At 35.5% G+C, this 22,999-nt stretch overlaps 2 protein-coding genes across 3 annotated transcripts; one reads left to right on the top strand and one right to left on the bottom strand.

The window, feature by feature from the left end:
• Positions 1 to 313: 313 nt before the first annotated feature.
• Positions 314 to 2,734, top strand: LOC131004036 (WEB family protein At4g27595, chloroplastic). Its single transcript, XM_057930607.1, has 3 exons — positions 314 to 563; positions 790 to 937; positions 1,014 to 2,734. Exons 1-3 carry the CDS (start codon positions 544 to 546, stop codon positions 2,637 to 2,639), a joined length of 1,794 nt encoding a protein of 597 aa, XP_057786590.1. The 5' UTR covers positions 314 to 543; the 3' UTR covers positions 2,640 to 2,734.
• A 12,392-nt stretch (positions 2,735 to 15,126) lies between these two features.
• Positions 15,127 to 16,979, bottom strand: LOC131004037 (14-3-3-like protein 16R). 2 transcript variants are annotated; one of them, XM_057930610.1, is made up of 4 exons: positions 16,296 to 16,979; positions 15,703 to 15,825; positions 15,486 to 15,602; positions 15,127 to 15,395 (listed from the first exon to the last, which is right to left on the bottom strand). In XM_057930610.1, exons 1-4 carry the CDS (start codon positions 16,770 to 16,772, stop codon positions 15,345 to 15,347), a joined length of 768 nt encoding a protein of 255 aa, XP_057786593.1. In that variant the 5' UTR covers positions 16,773 to 16,979; the 3' UTR covers positions 15,127 to 15,344. The 2 variants fall into 2 exon arrangements, with proteins under 2 accessions (XP_057786593.1, XP_057786591.1); XM_057930608.1 differs by having other exon boundaries at positions 15,127 to 15,602; positions 16,296 to 16,972.
• Positions 16,980 to 22,999: the final 6,020 nt, after the last annotated feature.

Here is a 22,999-nt window from a genome sequence, read left to right on the forward strand (position 1 = left end):
ATGATGAAATTCTCTTTTATATCAATTAAAGAGAACACTAGGAGGAAAAAAATATTGGGCATATATATAATTATTTCCGTAAGTAACAAGTTGAATATACAATTAATAAATTAGTCTATTTTAATAGAGAGATGGCCTTAATCTCCTCGGTGAATTAAATTGCACATTCTTAACTAAAAAATGGCACAATTCGCGACGTCGTGTTGGGCGGTCAGACGACAATGTCAAACTTGGAAAAATCTCCCCAAATTAAACAAATTGAATTATATGCTCCTATTTTGTTTCACATTTCCATTAAAAGTCAATTTCCAAAATCTGCTAGTGTTTGCTTACGTAAATACTCTGCATCTTTTCTAAGCAAATTTGTTGTTCCTTCTCACTTTGGCCGTTACAGTAAGACAAACACCGCTCGCCAACTTCGGAATTCGTCAACAAAGTCTTATGTCACTGAAACTTGGTGGAAAATATGTTGTGTTTTAGTTGCAATTCTTGATTTCTAAACATAGAAACAAGAATTCTGAGCCGCGGAAATATCAGAGAAACATGTTACGTTCAAGATTGAGGTACTTGATGCAGTCTTTCTTGTACTCCTATATTCCCACGCTATATTTTTGGATCATCGATCTTTTCTTGCTATATAATTAATAATGTGTGCGTTGAAGAGAATTTCTCGGACTATTATTCTTAATTGTCAAAATTTTCTGTTGAATCTTTTCTCGGTTTCGTCGTTATTCGTTAGCACGATCCCTTTTCTCATAGAATTTGTCTGATTCCTGTGAGAAACTGCAGATCAGGATCGGTTGATTTCGGACAAAAGAGTCATCATCATTCATCGGTATTTTCGAAAACCCTCTTCGCATCGAAGCTCTGCAGAGGAGATGCAATCGCGGCACAGATTGATGCCAGCGCCCTCAAATCCGTTTCGAATTTATCCGAGGTATATGAGCACACACACATACATGTACAACCAATTGAATGTGTTACAAATGTTGAGAGGTGGTTTTGGAATGTAGAATGTTGGTGTGAAAGGAAACAAACCAGTGCAGCAACAGCAACAGATGAGGGAGATGGAAGAAGGTAGTGAGGTGGAGAGCTTGAAGAAAATGGTGACGGCGGCCCGCGACGAAACGAAGGCCAAGGAGAGAAAGATCGGCAATCTGGAGGCGGAGCTGGGGAGGATGAGGCAGGGCGAGGCGGATAAGGACGCGTCGCTGGGGAGGTTGATGAAGGAGCTGCGTGATGTGAGGGAGAGAGAGAACGCCAACAAGAAGAGGATTCAAGAGTTGGAAGGGGAGGTGGAGAGGAAGAGGAAGGCGGAGTCGAGCATGGCCAGGCAGCTCGACTCCGCCATGTTCGAGCTGGAGGAGTCCAAGATCGAGATCGCGTCGTTGCACGAGAAGATCGACGGATTGGAGGACCTGTGCAACCAGATGAGCAAAGGGGGCTCGAGCGGAGACGAGGAGATCCGAAGCCTGAAAGCGAAGCTGGGCAAGGCCCAGGAGGGGGAGAGGAGGGCGTTGTTGAAGGCGGAGAGCTTAGCCGAGGAGATGGAGGTGTTGAAGGGGGAGTGGAAGTTTGCTATGGAGGGCGAAGACAAGAGCTCCAAAGCGATGGAGGATTTAGCTCTGGCGTTGAAGGAGGTGGCCACCGAGTCCAATCAAGTGAAAATGCAGCTGGAGGAGATGAAGGCCGAGACGGAGCGGATGAAGGAGGAGGTGGCCGAAGCCAAGCAAGACGCCGAGGTGCATAAAAACACCGCCGAAAGGCTGAGGTCGGAGGCGGAGGAGACCCTGTTCGCATGGAACGCCAAGGAAATCGGGTTCGTGAGCTGCATCAAACGGGCCGAGGAGGAGCGCGCGCTGGCGCAGATCGAGAACCACAAGCTAGCCGAGTCGCTCAAGGCCGCCGAGAACATGACCCGGTCGGCCCGCGAGGAGACGTACAAGCTGAGGGACATACTCAAGCAGGCCATAAACGAGTCCAACGCGGCCAAGGCGGCTGCAGGCATTGCAAGAGATGAGAACTCCTTACTAAAAGACTGCCTCGCCGAGAAGGAGGAGGCGCTGCACTTCATCACCAGGGAGAACGAGCGCCTCCGGATAAGCGAGGCGGCCGCGCAGGAGCACGTGAAGCAGCTCAAGAGAATGCTCACCATGGCCTCCGCCGAGATCGACAAGGACGAGATAGGGATCGTGATGTTCACGGAGCATAGCGACGACGATGATGGGGAGCAGCAGCCCAGGAAGGTGAGGAGGGAGTTCAGCTTCGATCTCGATGACCTCAAGTTCATGAACGAGCCCGAGGACGACACGCTGGACGACGAGGACCCGGAGAAGGCCGAGGCGCTCAAGGGCTCCATCTTCGACACCACCGCCGAGACGCCCAAGTCCGAGGCGCGGACGCCCAAGGCCACCTTCTTTAGGCTCAAGACGCATTCCTCGCATGATGATAAGGAAGACGATCACGATCACGACCATGGACACGACGAGACCGAGGGGGATAAGCAGCACAGCGGCCATAGGAGGTCCAAGACTATGTTCCAACGCGTCGGGGGGCTTCTCACCATAAGGAAGAGTTTCCATAGGAAGGAGCCATCAATGGATCAGAAATCCACGCCTACCCCTACACACGGGAACTAACTGCTTGCTTATTTTTTTCTTTCATTTCTTCTAAACTTAAAAATACACATTCATTCCTTCATCATTATATATTTCCTCATTTTTGTCTTGCCCAATTACTATCGCAATTCATAATCATGTCAAACAACACTCCTTCAAGCTTATCGTGTGAGGGGAGGGTCGAGTCAGGGAATCGACAATCTTAAGATTGATTCGGTCGCTATCAACACGAGTATTTGAAAATGCAAAATTAACTCGCGTGATACTGACAATGTCGAATTCAAGTTTGAGTTCGAGCTCGAGTCATTAGATGTTGGTATACATGAGGTTTGAGCTCAAACTCGTTAAATATTTAGAAAAAGCTTATTGATTAATATTTTACTCGAGCTCGACTCGTTTAAGCTTGTGCACTAACTCGATTGAAGGTTCGTGAACAAGTTCGCAAACATCTTCACGATAAATTCTCACATTGAATTTATATTAAACTTCATAATTTGAAATTTTATAAAATACTAGTTATTAAACTTCACCATTTGAAATCTAAATGAAAGGATACTTTTTTTTATAAAAAAAGATACATAGATGTATTTCAAATAAATAAGTTCTTCATTTAAATTTGATCATGTGAAATAAATAAAATGATACTTAGATGCATTTGAAATAAATAGGTTCTTCAATTTTATTTGATTTAATTTGAAATAAATAATCATTCTCACATTGATCTTTTATTGAACTTCATCATGAAAAAACCTAAATAAAATGATACTTAAGAGATGTACTTAAAATAAACAGGTTCCCACATTTAATTTACATTAAACTTAAATAATTTAGAACCTAAATAAAATGGTTATTAAATTTCACTGAAAACTTAAATAAAATTATACTTAAATCTATTTAAATAAATATGTTCTTCAATTTAATTCGATCATAAGAAGAAAAAAATACTTAGATCTATATTAAATAAATAGGTTCTTCAATTTAATTTGATCATATAAAATAATTTGAAATAAATCCTCCTTCCCACGTTTAATCATGTACGTTAAATAAATAGGTTCTTCAATTTAGTCTGGTCATATAAAATCATTTGAACTAAATCTTCTTTCTAACATTAAATTTTTATTAATTTTAACCATTTGAAAATCTAAATAAAAGGGTTAAGGTGCAGATAGGCCCCTCAAGTGGTGGCCCTTAGAGCGTTTCAGTCCCCTTACTAACTGTGTGTGCAAATTGGCCCCCGAACTCAAAAAAACGGTGCAGATCGGCCCCTCTGACTTAACACCGTTATGGACCGTTAGTCAAGGGGGCGATCTGCACCGTTTTTTCGGAGTTCAGGGGCTAATCTGCACCTTTTATCTTTTTAATTAATTCATCTCTCTCGCTCAAAATTTGATCGTCGTTGTCGCTGATTCAAGCTCCGGCGAGGCCGGCGGAGGGCGCCGCCCCTTTCTTTCTCTCTTGGGCCCTAAACCTCGGAGCTCGCTCGACTGCACACGCTTAGCATCAAGGACGAGCCCTAATTCTCCCATTCCGTCGGAAATCGCCGCCGCCGCAATATCCGGTGAACCCGCCGACTGGCTTTTCTCGATGAGGAGTCGCCTAGCTTTTCTCGATAAGGAGTCGCCTCTTTCTCTCAAATCCGGCGAAATCCGGTGATAAAGGCCGACGATGCCCGTCGCCATCTACACTATCGGCGTGCTGTTGAAGAAGGACGCCTTCAAATCAGAGACCATGGCCAACATGATCCCGATCTCGATTGGGGTCACGATCACCGCCTACGGCGAGGCGAAGTTCGATTCGTTGGGGGTGATTCTGCAATTGGGGGCGGTGACGTTCGAGGGAGAATTCGAGTTTCCATTTCGATTATGTGATTTTCGGGAGCAATGACGCCGATTTGGAATTCCCGATTTGGGGCTTGGGAACTTGATTTCGTGATTTTCCTCATCTGACGGCGATTGACGCCGGAAAAGTTGGTCAGAGAAGATGAGATGTGATTTTTTTTAATGAACGGTGTGCAGATTAGCCCCCGAACTCGAAAAAGGGAAAAGGTGCAGATTAGCCCCTGAACTCCAAAAAAACGGTGCAGATCGCCCCCTCTGACTAACGGCCCATAACGGTGTTAAGTCAGAGGGGGCGATCTGCACCATTTTTTTGAGTTCGAGGGTCAATCTGCACACACAGTTAGTAAGAGGACTGAAATGCTCTAAGAGCCTTCACTTGAGGGGTCTATCTGCACCTTAACCCTAAATAAAAAGATACTTAGATGTATTGCAAATAAATATGCCCCACATCAAATTTATATTAAACTTCAACTATTCAAAACCTAAATAAAATATTCAATCCTCATTCCCATTGATCTTTTATTAAACTTCACAGTTTAAAAACCTAAATAAAATAACATTTGTATGTATTTGAAATAAATAGATTATTCAATATAATTTGGTCAAATGAAATTATTTAATTATATTTCTACTATAATTAATATAAATATATACCATAAAAATTAATGTAAAAAATCTAAACATAAAAAACTCTTAGCTCCACGATAACCTCTATCTACATCGGTTGCGTCATTTCGTCAATTACCTTCAACTCGGTTCGATTCTGAGCATTGAGTTAAGTATCAAAAACCTCATTTGCTTCGTAATTCATATCAAATAGTATATACTATATAATAATAATGTTATTTAGTAGAATATGTCTATCGTTCATTTCTTACACCTTCAACCTAGCTACTATGAATTTGAGCCGAGCAACTATATAGAATATGGTTATATATTCGAGCTCTCTTCTTAGGTTGGGGTCGCATGTGACATCTTCATCCTATATTCATATTTATCTTAAAATCCTTATTTTGTACATTTTTAATTCATATTTTTTTTTAAATATGGAGTCTCATTTTGTACACTTTTCCAACTTTTGTGAAAATTTAAGACAACTTTTTATATTTCTCAAAGTTTGGGCCATTTTTACAAATCACACCAACCTTGATAAACTACAATTATCTCTAATAAAAACTTCGGCAAAGAGTGAATGTTTTCATGAAAATTAGTTGAGCATTTGTCTTGAGTTGATCTTTTTTCTTTTTCTTTTTTAATGAAAAATATTGTTTTTATTAAATAAAGTAAAAAAGAAAGAATAAAATACAAACTAAGTTACCATGGGCATGCCCAAGGGGTGAAACAGCCACTTTGCACCTAGGCAAGGGAGGGGTTAGTGTGAGGTTTCTAGCTAAGAAAACCTCAACGAAAAGGATAAAAGTATAAAAAACAATGGAAAGTATATGATACTACCAATGAAATTTTGTTTTGGGAATTTTGTAAAAGTTTTTCGTAAAATGTTTTCGAGTTTTGATAATGAAGTGTCCTGTTTCGATTGGGCATAGCCCTCAACTTCGTTCATTGTCTTTTATAGTACATGGATTGGCGACGTAGAAAAGAAGGTTCCAAAATTTGAAAATATAAAGTAGGCTCAATTTCGGAGTTAATTGGCCTAGTATTATGTTGTACAAGAAAGTAATAAATTTACTTTTTCAGAAAAAAGGTATTGAATAAATTTAAAATACATTACAATTTATAAGATAAATTAAAAAAATAACAAAAAACTGTATGGGGTTTAAATTGACCTAATCATAATTTATCTCATTGTTTGAACCATTATTGATCCTCTTCTTTTTTTTTTTAATCTCATTTTTGTATCAAAATCTGATAGTACTAAATTTCGGTGATCCAGTTTTACATATATATATATAACTTTATTTTTTTGTTAGCTTCATAAAATACTAAATAACTTTTTAAAAACGTAAATATTACTCCCTCCCTCCGTCAAAAGCATGGTACCACTTTCCTTTTAAGGCAATGGTCCCACTATCCACTTTTATATTTCATCCTTACAAACACTCTTTATTTACAAAAATCCACCCCAAATTCAATTTTAAGCACACATCTCATAAAATAGTGGGACCCTTTTTTCCACTACATCAAAATTATCACTAATTTTATTAAATCTCGTGCCCAACCAAAGTATCATACTTTTGACGGACGGATGGAGTATATATAAATTAAAGTCTACAAATATAATGTAAAGCACAAGTGAATGGTGACAACAGTTGCAAATAAATTTGGCCAAAAACATGTTTACAGATAAACAATAAGTATTCCTAAAAGTAAATCGGGCTTCAACTTTAAGCCTAATACACGTTATTATTTTATACACATAAAAGAAGAACAAACCAAGAAGGATAAATAATATTCCCATGCAAATTAAAAAAAAAAGAAATATAAAATAAACAAAAAGAGAGATAGAAAAAATAGTGAAATAGTAAGAGAGAGATTAAAGAGAGTAGATAAAATAAGTTTTTTTTTTTTTATTGAGACATTATAAATAGAACATTTCAAAAAGAAAATTGGAACGTTATAAATGGGGCAAAAGAAGTACATGGATGATTCTAAACATAGTCCATATTTTACTCGTTTTAGACCCTTATTTAAAATAAAAATATTAATAGAGTTATTAACTTGCCCCCGTGTAACCCTAAATTAAATTCTTAATAAATGATTTATAATTTCATCTTCGTAGTCCCGAAATACGTTTAGTTCAAGTACCTAGAAATTTGATGACTTTACGGAAGAAAACACCACCCAATTTTTCCTCTCCCCTCATCAACCATTTTGTTACCAACCAAATGCAAATTTACAAGATATCTATCATGTTTTGGAATTGGAGAAAATGAACAAATAAGGCCTTGTGTGCGGCAAAGCTGAGGTCTTGCTCTAGTGGTAAAATTGAGACACCCAAAAACTCTCTTGTGTGAGAGGTCTTGGGTTCAATCTTGTCTGCATGCGGTGATACTTTCCCACTTTAGGCTTTCTTTATTTTGATTATATTCAAATACTTCTTGTAATTTCAAAAAAAAAAGGAATTTGATGTGTGGTTGATCGTTATATTCACTTTAATTAGGCTTTCTTTATTTTCTTATTCTTATTATCTTATTTTCAGCCTCTTAATCTTCATATTCACTTGCGTTGCTCTTTCCGTGGCAATAATTCCACGAACACTATCGCCTCGTGCATGAAAATTTTGAGAAATTAACCCTTTTGAAATGACATAAATTGGGACACTTTCTCATATTCATTGCGCCTTCACAATTGCTTCAAACATTCGTATGTTTCATTAAAATTATAATTATAATTAATCTCATTTCTAAGTGCTTGACTTTTATTGTATATATGTGTTTGTCGAAAGTTTTGTAACCAATCAGATGAATTTGCAAAATAGAAAATGCATTATAATGTTCTGTTAGTGTCGACAAAAAAATTAAATAAAAAGATAATTCTAAATTGGAGGCTAAGAGGTAGTATATATAGTATATTTATTATTTTTAAATTAAGAGACTATAATGAATAATACCGGAAGCTATGTTTAGAATCACCCATATGCATGTTCGTTGTTGGGTGTGTGAAGGGCCAAGCTCTCACAGTCCCACTCAAGTGCCCAAAAATATTAGAAAAACCGCATGGCAAACAGAGACCACAAAGAAGATATTGATTGTTTATCATTTCTATATTCGAAAATTTCAATTTAAACCACCAACACCTTTTTTCCTTTTTTGAAGGGGAAAAGGTTGTACTATTAAGATGCGTTTATTTTGATGAAAAATGAGAGAAAATATTTTTTTACCCATTTTTCACCATTTACACATATTTATTATGATGAAAAAATTTCTCCGAATAAGATGAAATATTTTCTCGGGAAACTCATTTTCTCTCCAATATTAAGTAATATTATCCTAAGGTAGGGTCAGGGTTGTGAAAATATTTTCCAACATCTTCTCGTCTTTTCATCTCTAATAAACATATGATAAAGAAAAGAATAATATTTTCTCATCTTTTATCTTATCCATTATTTTCCAATGAAAATTTTACAACTGAAGTAAACGCAATCTTAAACTAAAGCAACGTCTTTATTCATCTGTAGCAAGCAAGATACTAGAATGTCATACTCCCTCCGTCCCATATATATAAACTTGTTTTCCTTTTTTGAATGTCCCATTTATATAGGCTTATTTTCATAAAAAGTAATGTTTTTTTACTCATTTACTATTATATCCCTATTTAATTCTTTAATTTACTCCAACTTTAATATATCATTAAATAATAAATATGGGCATACTAGGAAATTTACTTATATTTTTTCATTTCCAATGATTTTTCTTAATCCTTGTGAAAATCTCAATCAGCCTATCCATATAGGATGGAGGGAGTATATATAGTTAATACAATAAAAAAAGTCTAAAACTACAAAATTTGAATATCAAATTTAACTTTTAAGCTGTAGGCATGTTTTATTCACGAAAATAAATTAAAATTAATATTTCAGTTGCAGGAAAAAAAATTGGGAAATCAGATTTTTTTCAAAAAATAATTGAATACATGCTGATTTATTAATTCATTTTGAAGTTGATGGGTTGATTTGAACATATTAGAAGATGAGTTAGGATAAAAAAATTCTGATCCAAAACTTAAATTAAAATCAATCCAATGAGCTAATTCGAGTCGAATACAAATGGCCCAAAATCTGACCCAAATAACACTCATGAGTCAGTCCTTTCTCCAGCGCTATGAATGGTGTGGCATTTCTAAATGTGAAAATTGAATTGATGAAATTTTGCAAACAAAAATTAATACTTTCTCCTTCCTACCTTGACACTTATCAAAAACGATATACTAACTAATATTTTTTGAAAAATAATTTATTGTTCCACAAATTATCTTCATAAACATTAAATAAAGTTATTTAATATTTTTTAAGCAATTTAAATTCAAAAAATGAACCATATTTCAGACATTTCGAAAGAGAGACTATGAAAATTAGAGGAATGAATTATGCAATAGAAATTTATTATTTATTTATCTGAGTATAATTGGTGGGATGGGAGCTGACAGAACCGAGTCAATGCCAACTCTCACAGCTAGTTAGTGATAAAAGGCCAACCTTTTTTTTTTGTTTTTGTAGGGGGTGTTAATTTAGCTTATTTGGGTGCTTAATTATTTGATAGACTCATGCCTTGCAAAATTGAAGGAAGATGCGGTGAATCTGGAGCTATATAAATCTTAGCATTCAAATTCTCATGAAGATTCAAAATAGCGAGATAAGTAGTACTAGGCTGCTTTAAAACTTCAATTATTTGGTTGAATTCTCAGATAAAAGCAAGCCCCCACCAATAAGAAAACAAACATAAATATGAAAATTCATAATGTAAACGTGGTAGCTGACGTGCCTAATCATTTTTCAATTCTATATATGTCATTAAATAGATATACTCGAAAGGGTTGTAAAATTCGGCATTCAATTCTTGATCAAAATTCCACTTAACCCTTAGGTAAATAGGTCGTCCTTAGCCGCCTCAAATTTTGTTTTCTCATTTATGTACCTCATAATCTCGCCTATGAGCCCATAACAAAAGCCTATCAAAGAGTATCAAACATCTAACGACTTATATATAATATTCAAATGTATCTTCATATGAATTCAAATACTACAAAACACTTTTAAAATTATAAATATATCATTAAATTCAAATATTTGACCTGTCGAACGGGATCCATAATTAATGTTACTTTTGCTTTTGGAGGAATATAATAATGCCAAAACTATTTTGAAGTGATTATTATGCAGAACTGAAACAACTTGGCTTCTCATATTCTTCCCACTTTTGATTTTAAGCAACCTTTTCATAATTTTCTTAGAAAATATCCTGGGGAGCTAATTGGCACATCTATTAATTATGGTCAAAAGATAACTACCAACCAAATATTTGACATAAAAACATAGATAGAGGTTAGTGTATAGTGGAGAACCAATCAAATCATTCACATGCACACTCGCTACCACCACCTAAGGTTGCCTCCAAACACAACTGTAAAGTTTTCATGAAAGAAAGGTCTTAACTTTATATATTATGGGAGGAGAGATGAGAGATGAGAGACAACCATTAGTTTAGCAATTAGCACCATTGAACAAGGTAGGGACGTCTTTACCCTTTTCAGTTTCATCTGAGGTTATTTTCTTGTACAAGCTTATTCTTGGTAGAGATGTTGCCAAATTTCAGAATATCAAATTCCAAGAATTTTAGGTTTATTTTGGAACATAAACTCAATAATCTCTAACGTTCAAGGAATGAGAGAAAGATGATGATACAAACAGGGAGAAATAATGTATTTTAAGAGGGTCCTATATGGTATCGTACTAAAATTAAGTATAGAGACGAGTCCATCCAACCAAACAACATATAGTGAGACGAAGTCCTGTGTAATCCACCAAACTGTAAATGAATACAATTTGTTTATTGAAAATGTTCATCTATGAATTTGTTGTATTTTAAAATATTTTTTAGTTGGTTGAAGTATGCTTGATTATTCTATTATTAGGTGTTGTCGTATCGTCTCGCCGTCAATTTACTTTTCTCTAATGTCGGTATGCCGTAGAAGATGACCAAGGGACTATTGTAGCAATCAAACCATCTCTGATAAAATCCTAGACTTTGGAACAGCCCGCACAAAGCATAGAGAAAACAACAACAATCTAGGGAAATAAAACAGAGCTAGAGCTTAAAAAGAAAGAAAATAAGAGACGAAAAAGATGTCAGCAGAACAACTTACTGGAGTCAGACTGAAAAAGTGATAAAGATTTCACCAAGTATAGAACGCGAACTATGGAAGTATTAGTTTGTTCAAACTGGTTGAAGGACGGAAGTTGACACTCACTCAGAGTTCTTTTTGCCACACCAGCCCTAAAGTCAAATGTTTAAAGTGAAGTCAACCTCGGAAGCATATGAAGTAAAACGGACATTTAATGCTGCAGATTCTGCATTAAATGAAGATCCCGCTTTTTAAAAGAAAGTACGAGGATATCACAAGAATGTCAACATCCACACTGTACGGATCTGTAGACGACTGACTATACATCTCCTTGGAGTTCAATGGGAAAATTTTTGAAGCCAACTACTGCAATTTAAAGATGTTATCTCCAATGGAACTATTCAGAGATCAGTCTATGAATACCCCAAAGAATTCAAGCGAGAAGACTACAGAAAACGCTGCTAATTTGAAATCTCAAGCATTCAAGCTCTCTCCATCTTTTTGCAAACACTCAACGTATTTCGAAGAAGGGAGTTCATAACCTTCCTCTGGGATTACACGATCTGTTCTTTCAAAGTTAATATTCAAACACACTTTTAGTCTAGGCAATCTATTCTCTGTATTCAAAGCTTAAATCCGAGCACATTATCAAACCATTGTTCTTATTTTAACAGTGTGCTCATAGTTGGAAACGCACCTTGAAAACCCTTCACCTATGTAAGAAATAAGGTGTTAGTGTTAGAAGAAGATCAACAAGTAACAATTTGTAGTCTGAAAGTTGAATGTTTGTAAACGATATTGCAACCACGAAAATTACTTTTAACGGTCACGACCACGTAACATGTGTGATTAGTGTAACGAAACTGATTGGTCAAGCTGACTTGCAGCTCTAAAACAAAGAGTACAAAGTTAAGGGATTCTCATCTAAAATAGGATTGTGGACGTCGGAGTTTGCTCTGAACCACGAAAATCTGATTGTGTCATTTTCCTTATATATTTATATTTTTAGTTTTCTATATTGTCTTATTGCTCAACACACCGACCCACACAATCATCAGCACTTGCATAAAACTCTTTATCTAGACTGAATATTGATAAGTTGAAAAGAGATTATTTAACTGAGTTAAAACTTACCATCACATTCCGCACACACTTTAGTTATTAGTCCAACTGGTCAACTTACGAGCAATTAGTAGGATTGTTAAATTAGCACTCAGTTAAAGCACGACTTATCTGGACACCAGTCAACTAACTTCAGTTTTATTGATCTGTGTCACTTAGCTGGCTTATTATTAACTAGTCTGCCTTAGAACACTCATGTTGAAAATCGAGAAAAAAATGCATACACCAGTACATACTGGCCTCGGGACCAACAATTGATATCAGAGCAGGGGTTCAAAAGATCTTTGCATCTGAATATCAATTCTTTCAGAACTGATCATAGAAAATATTTGCATTATCATATCATTTTAGTGCAATTCTGTCATGGAGCACTCTGCACGTTTTATCCCTATGTTTTCTGTAAAGAGCTACGATCTATGGAAGTACAAAATGAAGAGACATCTACGGGCTCAACATCCCAGGATGTGGGAAGTCATTGCATTGGTCCCATACCCATTCTGACCAACCAACTAATCGTTCAAGGACTAGATGAAAACGAACAAGCTGCTCAAATTTATGTGTCGAATGATCCATCAAACTACACTCCTGAAGAAAGAAAGCTGGTGAACCTCGACAACATTGCCCTGAATGCAATGGAGGCCACACTCATCACTACATAGGCACTCGAAATTACACGTTGTGAAATTGCCAAACAGTTGTGGGGCACTTTGAAATCAATGAGCGTCGTGTTTTCGTTGAACAATTTGCGTGTTGACTCAATTATTATTTTTTGTTTGTTAGTTAAGATTGCCACATATGAATAAATTATTGTTAGTTAAGGTGATATTTCATAAGTCATACACTCAAATTGATTTTTTTTTATAGTTGATTAAATAGTTTTTATTTATTTGATTACAGGCGTGTCCTACTTTTGTAAGGTCTGACATGATCAATTTCTTATAAGATGTTAGCACATACTATAAGGTTGATTATCTAAAACTCGTATATAGACATTAATTGAGCTCGGTGGCCAATCGTTGCCCGATCAATTTTTTGGAGGTTTCTTTGATCACCTACTTAATTTCAAGCTCTAGTCTAAGTGTGGTATGGTTATGTATTATGTCTTTTGTCAAATAAAGTCTAACAACAATAGGATGTGATTTTTCACTAATGGGAGTAAGATATGTTTTTTCGTTAAGGACTATGCTCTTGTGACAAATCTACACTTTTGGCGTTTGAACTCGATGTCACTAGAGAGCACGACTTGTGGAACGATCACGTGTTTAGGAGATTTTGTGGTTGCCACCAAATTAGGGTGTCTGATTTGGTAGATACTTGCAATATTTTCTGTATCGATGATCCGAATGGCAATACGCTTAAGTATCGCTTACATTATAGTGCTTTATGGAATGTTATTTAGATGTGAGTCAGATAAAAGCATGGCTGGTTGGATTTGGGTGTTGGTCGACGATCTGGATGCATTTAGCCGATTTTCGAGGGAAGAATATACTTATTAGACTTTGAGTCACTATATGTATAACTGCAAGTCAACAAAGAAGTATCACTTCAAAAAACCAATCGATAATTTAACAAACCAATTGAAAATCAATCTGATACACACTAATTCTTCCATCTGCATCGCCTTCTCGCTCAAGCCGCCACCGCTTGCACTCCTCTGCGCCGCTGCTAGGGTTTTACTTAAAGGGGACAACAGATCGATGCAGCTGGGGGGGTGTTATTTTCCAAAGGGGACGGTAGACCGCTGCTGCTGCTTCTTGTTAAAGAGAGGGGTGAGTGGTGGGGTTTTTCTGCAGTGGGGTGGTCGGAGAGAGGAGTTGATGAGATGGAGAGGACGTCGAGGCCGAAGATGTCGTCTACAACAGAAGAGGCACGGTGGAAGAAGGACATGTGCCGAGAATTTTGAAAAGAAAGGGAAGGCGGCAAGCAGGTGGAGGGAAAGAGGGAGAGAGTGAATGAATTTTAATTAGGGTTAGGATATAAATTAGTTTTATATATGAGTTTTAATTAAGTTCTTAATTAACTCCTAATTTTAACCTAAAATGAAAATGTGTCGTGTAACTTGGGACAACCCAAAATGTAGGGATGAGGGTATTATTTACTCCTCCCGTCTCAATTCAATAGACCACAAGGCTTAGGCATGAATGTTAATAAATGAATAATTTATAATAAAATAGAAGAGAGAGTAATTTTTGTTGATATATTTGTCCAAAAAATAGGAGAGAGAAATAAGGAAAATATAATTATGTGTGAGATACAATGACATTTGATATAATTAATGAGTTATATGAGGATATTTATTATGTTCTTACTTTCCATTTTAGAAAGTGACGTATTAAATTAGAACGTCTAAATAATAAAAAACATGACATATTGAATTGGGATGAAAGAAGTATTTAAATTTAATTCTTTAATGTTTGTTTACATTAAAATTTACACCAAAGAACTCGTATCGCATGTATGCAATTACACCAAAGGGGGCTCGTGGTGCGCACAGATCACACCCTTTCAAGTTTCAACCTTTATGATAAAGATGAGTTTGATATTGCAAATTATAATTGTGTGCGAAAAGAAAAGGATACAACAAAAGATGCCCTGTTGTATAGAACTTTTAATACAAGTGTGACTGAGTAACTGCTGGCCATTTTTGAATTTCAAATCAAGAATCACAAACACCCAATTCAAATGATAGTAGAGATATAGATGGTTTTGCTTTTGTGAAAAGATAAATAACAAGAACCATACACCCAAAATAAGGCACCAATATCGATCTTTAGGAAAGTTATCAAAAGATAAGAAATCACAAGAACATGAGGGAGAAACCCATCTAAAACTGGACATCACCAAAGAAGCAGACTATTAGCCTAACTACATGCTACAACCAGCAATTCTTGATTCCTTCAACAGATATAGAGAGAGAGAATAGCAAAGGCGAGATACCCGAATAGATCCTAAACCACAAAAACCTTTTCTACTCGTTGTCAGGCTTAGGTGCTTCCTTGATCTCCTCAGAATTATCATCCTGCAAAACAATGAGGAACAAGATCATTGATCACTATCTTCTTACACCAAGAATGAAACCAGAGCACTCTGTCAGGAAAGTGCCACAAACCTGCATATCCGAAGTCCACAAGGTAAGGTTGTCACGCAGAAGCTGCATGATCAAGGTGCTATCCTTGTAAGATTCCTCACCAAGAGTGTCCAACTCAGCTATGGCCTCGTCAAAAGCCTAGAAAAAGCACAGATATGCATTAGCCTGGGAGGCCCAAATCATTCAATGCAGGTTTCGACACTACATAAGCACAGTGTAATATGGTAAAATGAGAGACCTGTTTAGCAAGATTGCAAGCGCGATCAGGAGAGTTCAAGATCTCGTAGTAGAAGACGGAGAAGTTGAGTGCCAGGCCGAGACGGATTGGATGAGTAGGGGCGAGCTCAGTATTAGCAATGTCCTACAGATAACAGATGCAAGAGGCAGGCTCAGTCAGCCATTAAAAAATCTTCGAAATATCCGCAATAATTTTAGGGCGTGTATTGAGTTATGATTCTGATAATTTAGCACAGCAGACAGATAGCCAATAATTAATATGGTAGCTGATATTGATTTACAGCTATAACATTCAATTGACAGCGCGAATCAACGCTCAGATTCACTGCATCGTTCGCACTAAATTAATGGAATCTCAACTGTAGTATTTACTCATGAGGAAGATGATATATCCAATTGGGGGAGGGACCGAGAGAGAGAGAGAGTCGAATATAGGTCAACAATACTGTTGTTAAATTAGTAGTGTTTATTAGCTTCAAAACCCTAATTATTTCAATCAATAATATGACAATTAAAAAAAATGAAATTCGCGCAAAGAGATCAAAAGTAACAAAAAAGTAAAATTAACGGAAGAAAAAAATCGAAGAAAAGAACCTGAGCGGACTTGTAGGCGGAGAGAGTGTTCTCGGCGGCTTCTTTGCGCTCGGCTCCGGTCTTAAACTCCGCCAAGTAGCGGTGGTAATCACCCTTCATCTTCAAGTAGAAGACTTTGGAATCTCCGTTGGAGGCGGATCCGATGAGCTTGGTGTCGAGGAGTTTGAGAATGCCGTCGCAAATGGAGGAGAGCTCCGACTCGATCTTAGATCTGTAGCTCTTGATGGAGGAGACGTGGCTCTCGTTGCCGCGGCTCTCCTCCTTCTGCTCGATAGAGGAGATGATCCGCCAGGAGGCGCGGCGGGCGCCGATGACGTTCTTGTAGGCGACGGAGAGGAGGTTGCGCTCCTCCACGGAGAGTTCGTCGCCGTCGACGGCGTTGACGACCTTCTCCATGAACTCGACCATCTCCTCATAGCGCTCGGCCTGCTCCGCCAGCTTGGCCATGTACACGCTCTCCTCACGCGGGGACGCCATTTCAGATTTTGATGAGGAGAGAGACTTTGATTTTTAGAGAGAGAATATTAGAGAGAGTGTGTGTATTTTAGTTTCTCAGAGATAGAGAGAATGCGATAGTGGGGAAATAGAGGAGAGGAGAGGAGAGGACTAGGAGTAGGAAGCAGTTTATTCTTCTTCTCTTTATGGAAAAATAAATACGCCACCCCTCAAAATAAAACAAAATATTTTAATCCAAATCTTGGATTGCAATAAACGGGTCGGGTTTGCTGGGCCTTGAGACAGCCTGGACCCATTCATTCAGAAGAGAGCATTTCTGTAGATTTTTTTAATTTTTTAATTCTACCTTTACGTCATTAATATGTAAGGAGACATTTAAGTTGAACGATTAACATTAATTTTTTATTTATTTTGATAGATTGAAATTTTGAAATATTTTAATTATTTATACTATTTAAATTAATTTTATTTAATTTTTATTTTATTAAAAAAGTGAGATAATAAAAATATTCAATCATGCAAAATAAACGCTTCCTAAAATAAGAAAGACCTAATATGGTTTTAAGCATTTATACCTTACTAAAAAGGTTGAATAAATGTGTAGAAAAATAGTAGTATGTAAACACCACGAATTTTACTTGGAGGTAGGTATAAACTTGGTGACTCGTGAATCACATAAAAAAAATAGGAGATTTTGATTCAATTATCTATAATAATGCTTCTTCATATATAAGGAGTATATATGCATAATTAGGTCATCTCCAACCATAAAACTTATACTCAAAACTCACTTTTTTAGTAAGTATCGTATTAAACAGTAATGTAATTCAACCATCGAAATCATTTTCAAATTAACTCAAAGAACTATTCTCTACATACATTCTTTTCAATCATATCTTCACATTTTTTAAATTACACACTAATTTATAAAACTTTTCAATCACTGATTTCATACAAAATAGAATATTGTCATATAGCTTTGTTTTGCCATAAAATTGAACTTTTTCATAGGGTAAATTTTCAGTCACTAGTGCCTACAAAACTTTTCATATAAAAAAGGTAAAGCATATATCTAGAGGGTCTTATCATTTTATTTTTTCGTTTTATTAAATTATTGCACAATTTTTTAGTTTTAATATACTTGTATTTTTTTTATCTATGATTTCGTCCGGTCTGTATTTAATGAATATTCACAATCCCTTTCATTTGCACAATTTCATTATTTCTTTTTAATGATCATAAATTGGGAAAGTGAGGGGAAATTTGAATGGAATAAGCATAGAAGATATGGAGAAGGTTCGGAGCGAGGTGTCTTCGTCATGATCGTGTAGTCGAGTCGACACCGTTTCTTCTGCTCAATCTCTTTTGGCCCATTCCGGATTTCTCTTGTTTGCAATCATCTGCTGCTTGACTCCAACCCTACCTAAAATCCATATTAATCTACAAATCAGTTAGGGATTTTGGATAATGAATATGATTATGCCAAAGTAATCCTTAAACTGAGTTCTGATGCTGAAGAAACTTGCATGTACACTTGGGAATGTTAATTTCTCCAAAGATGAGATTTGCAAGCCTACCAACTTATTTCAGGAATTATTTCGAAACAAATTAGGGACTGCAACTAGGGTTGTCGATCGGCGAACTTGAAATATGTCATATTTCAATAATCGTTCCCGAACCGTTTTAGGTGATCGATTACTCAATACCCGATTCGGTTAACTCATTCGGTTATTTAGGTATCCAAAAACTCATTTAAAGGATACCAAAACAGAAGTTGGTTTTAGGGCTTTTGACTTGAAGTTGTTGATACTTAAGCATGAGAGATTTTCAATTCACATATATATCTTCTTTACTATGCCTCCTTTATTATCCCTCACACTTAGGTATAAAAAATCTAAGTCAAAATTTCTAAAATCAGCTAAAAATCATAAGAAAAAAAAATCGAAAGGTGGTGTATTTTTATTTTTATATTCAAATTTTAAAGGTCATGGGAAAAATCAGAATTTGTTAAAAGTTTGTGTATTTTACAGCAAATATCCCTTATATTTATTTATATTTTAAAATTTAAAACAATTTATCTCATTTCTCATCTTTTTTTTAATAAAGCTATTTTTCAATTCTTTTTTATTACGGTTTTTATTTTCATTTTTTTACTTTTTTTTGCCTTTTCATAGTATCAATTTTTATTATTGTGAATTCCTCTTTATTTTTATTTTTAAAAATATTTAGCTCAAATATATTTAGTTAAAATTATTTTTTTATTATATTTATAAATATGACAATTGAGTTGATATCATTTTCATATAAAATCGAAGCAACTGGATGTCCAACTCGGGCCTATACTAAATACTATATTAATATAAAAATATTTCTCGTGCATTGCACATGATGCAAATGCTAATTAAAGATAAAAAAACACAATAACCTATTCAAACAAAAAAATTATACTCCCTTCGTCCACGAAAATATGATCTAAGGGAGGGTGACACGAATTTTAAGAAAACTTATTTATTTAGTGAATGGAGAAAGGGGCCAACAAATTAAAAAAAATAGAAAAATATTAATTTAGTTAATGAGTAGAAAAATTGGCTCATAAATTAGTGAGTGTAGAAAGGAGCCCACAAATTAATCAAATTATATATTATTAAAAATAGATTCGAACATAAGTTAAGTTATATTTTTGTGGACGGAGGGAGCAATACTTAGATGAAATAAAATGAATAATATAAAGACCTCTAAATGTGCTGTCTATCAAAAATGCAAAATGAGTTTAATTGGTTTATGTTAATATGTTTTTGTCTTCGCATCATATTTTTTCTCCCTGACTACATGGTGATATACTTTTCTTCCTATTTTTTTAGGGTTAAGTAGCAAAATAGTACTCCTAACATTTATAGTGAAAAACAAATAAAATATAACATTATATCGTGCAACATACTCTCAATTATTCATAAAATTGAACAAACAAAACATAAACATATGGCCCCAAGCAATAACTCTGATGATAACATATAAGGTGATTTTTGAGAATATAGAGGCTGATTATATGCGGTTGAAAACTAAAACATTCGTACCAATTGCCAAGCCTTGAATGAGACGCCACTTTCTTTCTCAAAATTAGCCTGACACACCTCATGAGTCATGTCTCAACTCAAAACAAAACGACTAAATAAAGACTAAATAAAGGAATAATATTAGAGGTCGATTATATGACTATGTGAGTAGGCAGCAAGAAACAATGGGCCCATTAGAAACAACGTGATTCTCGGCAAATCACCCTAATTACTCGTCAGCCGCTTAGGCAATCAATAATCACATTTACATACTTCCACATTCCACTTTAGACTGTTACATTATAACTGATTTGTTTCATAAATGACAAAATTAACACATAAAAAATTCAGGCCCCACTACTTTATATTTTCACCTTATTTTACATATAATAAAGTAACACGTCACTTTTAATGGAACAAAAAGAGTATTTATTTATTTATTTTGAGTTGACATTGATTTATTATTACAATCACCAATATTTGTTTAATTAATGATGTTTGGTTTGATGAATAGGATTAATATAATTAGATGGTGATAAAATAATTCATCTAAATAATCATTCAATAGAATTATTAGAGTGCGGGTCGACTTATCCATCACATATCGAATCATGAAACTAAACATTTGATTAAGTTGGATTATTTTATCAATCATATCTTCTCACTCAAACTAAACATTTGGTTTGTATTCCTTTTTGGGTTGTCCAATTTTAATTTGACATGTTTTCTTTTTGGCAAAATAATTTTTATTACAATAAATATAGGCCCACACACCTTTAAACTAAAATCTCACTCTCCTAAATAATTGCGTCTAAAAGAATTAGGTCAAATGAAATGAGACAGTAGGAATAATTTTTTTTGAAATGGATAAAAGTTTGATATTTATGATTTAGGCACACTTACGTGCGTTCCGCTATACTTTTTGTGCGGGTTTGACCCAGATTGACAACTGAACTTTCCAAGCCATCATGAACATATTCGAGATTATGGTTTCAAATTCTCAGCAGAATAGTGCTAGAGAATACAAAAAAGCAATTGCAAATGAAGCTACACCAAACTATGAGGTAACAAAGCAATTTGTTCGCCTAACTAGGCACGTGAAGCTTTTGAGAGTGAAAGACAGTAAATTTTACCAAGAAATGTCAATTGAGACATGTGGGATTTGTGGAGAATATGAACATGGACAAACATGTTCTTGGAAATGAGAGAGCTTGCTTTTGAAGATGAGACACAAATCAATGCATTGTAAGGTTTTCAACCTTAACCTAAGCTCGACTTATTTGTCCCAACTTACAATTGAAAATGGATGAATCATCTGAATTTCTCTAGAAGATAGAATCAGAACCAGGCCTAAGTTAGAATGTCCAGAATTTTCAGCAACAACGTTAACCATATCAACCACATTTCTACAACAACAGTCGGGCATGTATTGGATGACACACCAATACGTCTATACAGTCGAGAAATTAGAGATTAGAGTATGTGGAAGCTTCAATGAAAAGAATAGAGACTTAAGGTGGGTAACTTGTAGGAATGGGAGAATTAATACAACAAAACAATGAGGAAAAGTTTTCGATCCCATCAAAATAGGCTCACGTTGTTACTATTCTTAGAAGTGGCATAGTGGTGGACAATAAGGCTGATGAACCAAGCAAGTCGGGAGAACATAAGGAAGAGGCAAAGGAAAATGAGAAGAAGAAGAGAATGAGCTTCATTAAGTTGTTAATCCTTACACAACACATGTACATTTTTTAGATGAATAAGAAATGAGAAACATGATCAAAAGTTTAATAGTTTTTATAAACTGCTAACGAAAGTGAATGTGAATTTGCCTCTACTTGATGTGATTAGTAACTTACCAATGTACGTCAAGTTTTTTAAAGAACTGACATCAAATAAAAAGAAGTTTGCGGATGATGAGAAGATTGTCATATATGAGGTGGCGAGTGTAATCTAGCAGCATCAACTTCCACAAAAACATTGAGATCCAAGTAGTTTTGTTATCAAAATTATCTTGAGAAACGGGAAGGAAGCATCATGGATGCTTGATTTAGAGGCATGTATTTAATCGGAGTTAAGCTTAGTAAAAAATATGTAGTCTAATTATTAATCAATTCTAGCTATTTGATTTCTATAGCCTAAATTTATGAATATGAAAAATATTGTATCGAGCTACTACTTGAAGTTGTTGTTTGAATTAATTGTTGCATTTATTAATTGTGAACTTGTTTTACTGTCAGTGAAGAATCCAAAACCCTAGATTAGGGATGGCAATGAGTTGGATCTGAATCGGATCCTATAAATACCATATTCAGATCCGTTTTATTTTCACAAATCCAGATCCAACCTAGATCTGATGGGTCTGAAAATTTGTGATCCAGATCCATATCTGTAAGATCTGCGAGTCTACTGTTGTATTATTTTTTAATATTTATTTATGTTTTATATATTTATATATAATATTTATATTTATGTTTATGTTTAATATTTAGATTGTGTAAAGTATTTGATGAGGAGTGAAATACGCGTGTGGTGGAGATTGTGACACGTGTGTCTTTACTGATCGAGTGGACCTTAGAATGGAGCTCACCCAGGGCTGTGAAAGGTAGATCCCCATGATTGTATTTTGCAAAGCTGGAAGTAAAAGAGTGCCAGACTGTATAACCATCTCCAAACAGTCGAATGGATATTCCAACTGTGGAAATGTACATCCTGGTCGTTGTACCATGTCTATATCTGTTGCCGAGTTAAACCCAGGGCAGAATACAAACAGGGCTGGAGACGATTATACTTATAACCGTATTAGCAGAGCTGAAAGCTAGACGACAAGAGTTGGATAATTATCTTCACAAAACTTAGAGAATATACCCAACCGTGGAACTGTGTGTCCTCATCATCTCACATCGGTATTATAAAAAGCTAAAAATCCAACATCCTATGACAAGATCGCCAATGCAGATACCGTTGCCGTGCATGAAGAATACGTGATAGCTAGGAATTTACTATTTTGCCATTTTACCCATGTATCTTATAAATAGTCCTTTACCCCATTTGTAATGTACATCGGAATATCAGCAAAAAAGATATATACGCCTTTATCATTTTCGTTCTTCTCGATTCCTCTTCGTCGGCGAATCTCACTGTGCATGTTAAAAGGTCACAATTAAACGATAGGATATAAGGTCTGTTTTTATC

This window comes from Salvia miltiorrhiza, unplaced genomic scaffold (assembly GCF_028751815.1).
Source record: "Salvia miltiorrhiza cultivar Shanhuang (shh) unplaced genomic scaffold, IMPLAD_Smil_shh original_scaffold_305, whole genome shotgun sequence".
Taxonomy (NCBI): Eukaryota; Viridiplantae; Streptophyta; class Magnoliopsida; order Lamiales; family Lamiaceae; genus Salvia; species Salvia miltiorrhiza.